The sequence below is a fragment of the Nematolebias whitei genome, chromosome 11 (genome assembly GCF_014905685.2).
Source record: "Nematolebias whitei isolate Nwh7 chromosome 11, NemWhi1, whole genome shotgun sequence".
Taxonomy (NCBI): domain Eukaryota; kingdom Metazoa; phylum Chordata; class Actinopteri; order Cyprinodontiformes; family Rivulidae; genus Nematolebias; species Nematolebias whitei.
In genome coordinates, this window is record NC_056508.1 from 46,435,835 (window position 1) to 46,438,476 (window position 2,642).

At 42.5% G+C, this 2,642-nt stretch overlaps 1 protein-coding gene across 1 annotated transcript in view; it reads left to right on the forward strand.

The window, feature by feature from the left end:
* LOC119417213 (tumor necrosis factor receptor superfamily member 14-like) overlaps positions 1 to 1,067 on the forward strand; it is a 7,579-nt gene extending 6,512 nt beyond the window's left edge. Inside the window, exon 6 of the mRNA XM_037684428.1 lies at positions 855 to 1,067. Coding sequence (XP_037540356.1) covers positions 855 to 1,044 — 190 coding nt within the window. The 3' untranslated portion in view covers positions 1,045 to 1,067. The remainder of the gene's footprint in view (positions 1 to 854) is intronic.
* The last annotated feature ends 1,575 nt before the right edge of the window (positions 1,068 to 2,642 follow it).

Consider the following 2,642-nt stretch of genomic DNA (forward strand, 5'->3'; position numbering starts at 1 on the left):
GTAGGAGCCCACAGGTAGGGGCCCACAGGTAGGAGCCCACAGGTAGGAGCCCACAGGTAAGAGCCCACAGGTAGGAGCCCACAGGTAGGAGCCCACAGGTAGTCGCCCACAGGTAGTCGCCCACAGGTAGTCGACATGAACAGACGGAGGAGACGCCTGGAGGTTTCACATGTGGAGTTGGGCTCAGAACCGTCAAGTGTGTGTGTGTGTGTGTGTGGGGGGGGGGGGGGGGTGTGCTTGACAGAAGTGGAGTGTTTACAAATATAGGTAAACATGGATGTTTAACAACTCGTTAAAATACACCAAAATGCAGGAAATTGTATCTACTTTATGGGAAACTGCGACGAAGTGAAGATTCAACGAGTCTGCAGCTTCATTAGAGAACTGTACTAACCGTTGAGCTAATTGGACGGTCAACTAATTGAGCATGCATCAGGATATTTACTAACTGTCTTTTCTATGTATGTGCACGTTCCTGTAAAGTGCTCGGAGACAATTTCTGTTGTGACTTGGAGCTATAGAAATAAAGTGAATTGAATTTTTGGTCTCTTAAGTCGCAGCAATGAAAACCACCATGTTATCATTAAATAAGATGCAAATCTAACAGGTCACATGACACTTCTGTCTGTTTTAAATCAACACTGAACTTTAATTAATTTTAGGCCTATAAAAAGTAAATACATTTTGAAGACAGTTGTGTCTTTTAAGCTCTCTGCTGTTAAAAATAAATGACTATAATCAAAGCTGAGGTCCTCCACTGAGCTGCAGCTCCACCTGCTGGTCAGCTGAGGAACTGCAGCTTAGTTTTTATTCAGATTATAAACTACAAAACGTTTCTTCTTCTCTTCTAACAGATGCTCTGAAACCCAAACGGAGGTCAAAGAGGGAAGCTCGGTCAGCGACGTCGTCTGCAGGAGCGGATCAACACGACACCATTACTGGTTGTTCTTGTACTTTCTACCGTTTCTGTGTTGCTTAGCAACCGTGGGTTACAAGCAAACAAAGGTCAAACTCATTTCTTTACCTTCAATCGTTTTACTCTAAACTTATAAAGACTTCTCTGAGAGGAACAACTCAACTGTTCTAACTTTTGAGCTGTTTGTCAGAAGAGTTCTGATTGGAGCCCGTTCACCGTTTTAACGGTCCAGTCCCAGAACTGGTCAGCAAAGAGCCGGCAGCTCCTCTGATGAAAAGGAAGACGGGACCAGAACCAGAGACTTCAGGAGAGGAACCCTGGAGAACATGTCCAACAATTTTCAGTCAGGTCATCTGGACAGTTTCTTTTTTTTTGCTGAAACGTTTCACCTTCCATCCAGAAGGCTTCATCAGTCAAGGAAACACATGTTAAACATGAACATAAAACACTTCATCCTCACGGAGTCAGAGTCTGACCTGAGCTCAAAAACAGCTTTCTGATTTCTGGGTCACAGGGGTCACTGGTGTCCATGTCCAGCAGTCACTGTGTGAGAGGCGGGGGACACTTGGACAGGTCCCATCACAAGGACACATAGAGACAAATGAGACAAACAACCATTCACTCTCTCTCAACTAGGGACAATTTAGAGTCACCAGTCAGTCGAACATGCATGTTAGATGCTTTGTCTGTCTCCTCACCCCTCCCTCCCCCAAGGCCGTGGACATGTGACAGAACCTCAACAGAGCTGAAGATGAACGTCACCTCTCATCTGGACAATGGCTGGGGGGGGGGGGTCTGGACTATGCTACGACTTTCCCTTAAAATTCAATGTCTTCACCGCCTGTACGTATCACGTCTGTTCATGTTGCTTTGCTGTGGTAGGTTTTTTTGATGCCTCAAATCGTGCCCTGACTAGGACACGGCGTGAGAGATCTTTTTTTATACCGTCTCTCCTCATGTTTTCTTTTCTCATCTAAGCAAAATATTATTCTGAAGAATAAGAATAAAGAGGGCCGCGCTTTTTATAGCAGCAGCTTCGTGCACTTGGCCCATCTTTCGGACGACTGTACGTGCATGTTCTCGTTGTGTCTCGGTGCGATGATAATAAAGTTTATTCTGATTCTAAATATTCTGAGTTAATTCAGTTACGTTTGGACAATGTCTGTTGGTTGTCATGACGACACACCGCGTCATATTTTCTGTGAACCACCAGAGATCAATTTAATAATTCATCTTAACTGCTGTCTGCATTTATTTTTCTAATTTCTTATTTCGTTGAAAAAATGGATGTCAGGTTAAAACAGATTGTATTAGATTTATTGTAAAACATTAATGCTAAAACCACTATATGTTAAAAAGAATATTATTAAAATTCATTGTGACCGATATTTGAAAATTATTAGTTTAACCTTTATTTAGACAGGTTAGTCCCATTGAGCCTGGAGGACTCATTTACAAGAGACACCTGATTTCAACAAAGAATGATGTCGTTGTTGTCCATCGTTGTCAACAATAGACAGTTACAAAAAGGCATACAGATTTTTTTTTTTACAAATTAAAATAAGATGGCAAAAAAGCAGCAAAAACAGCTAGATTATAAGGTGACTGTAGCAAACTAAAAACAGGAATTATCAGAGTTTTACAAGCGCTCTGCTGTGATGTGTGTGCCAGTAGAGGAGCTGACTGTGTTATGTTTGTGCCAGTAGAGGAGCTGACCGTGTTATGT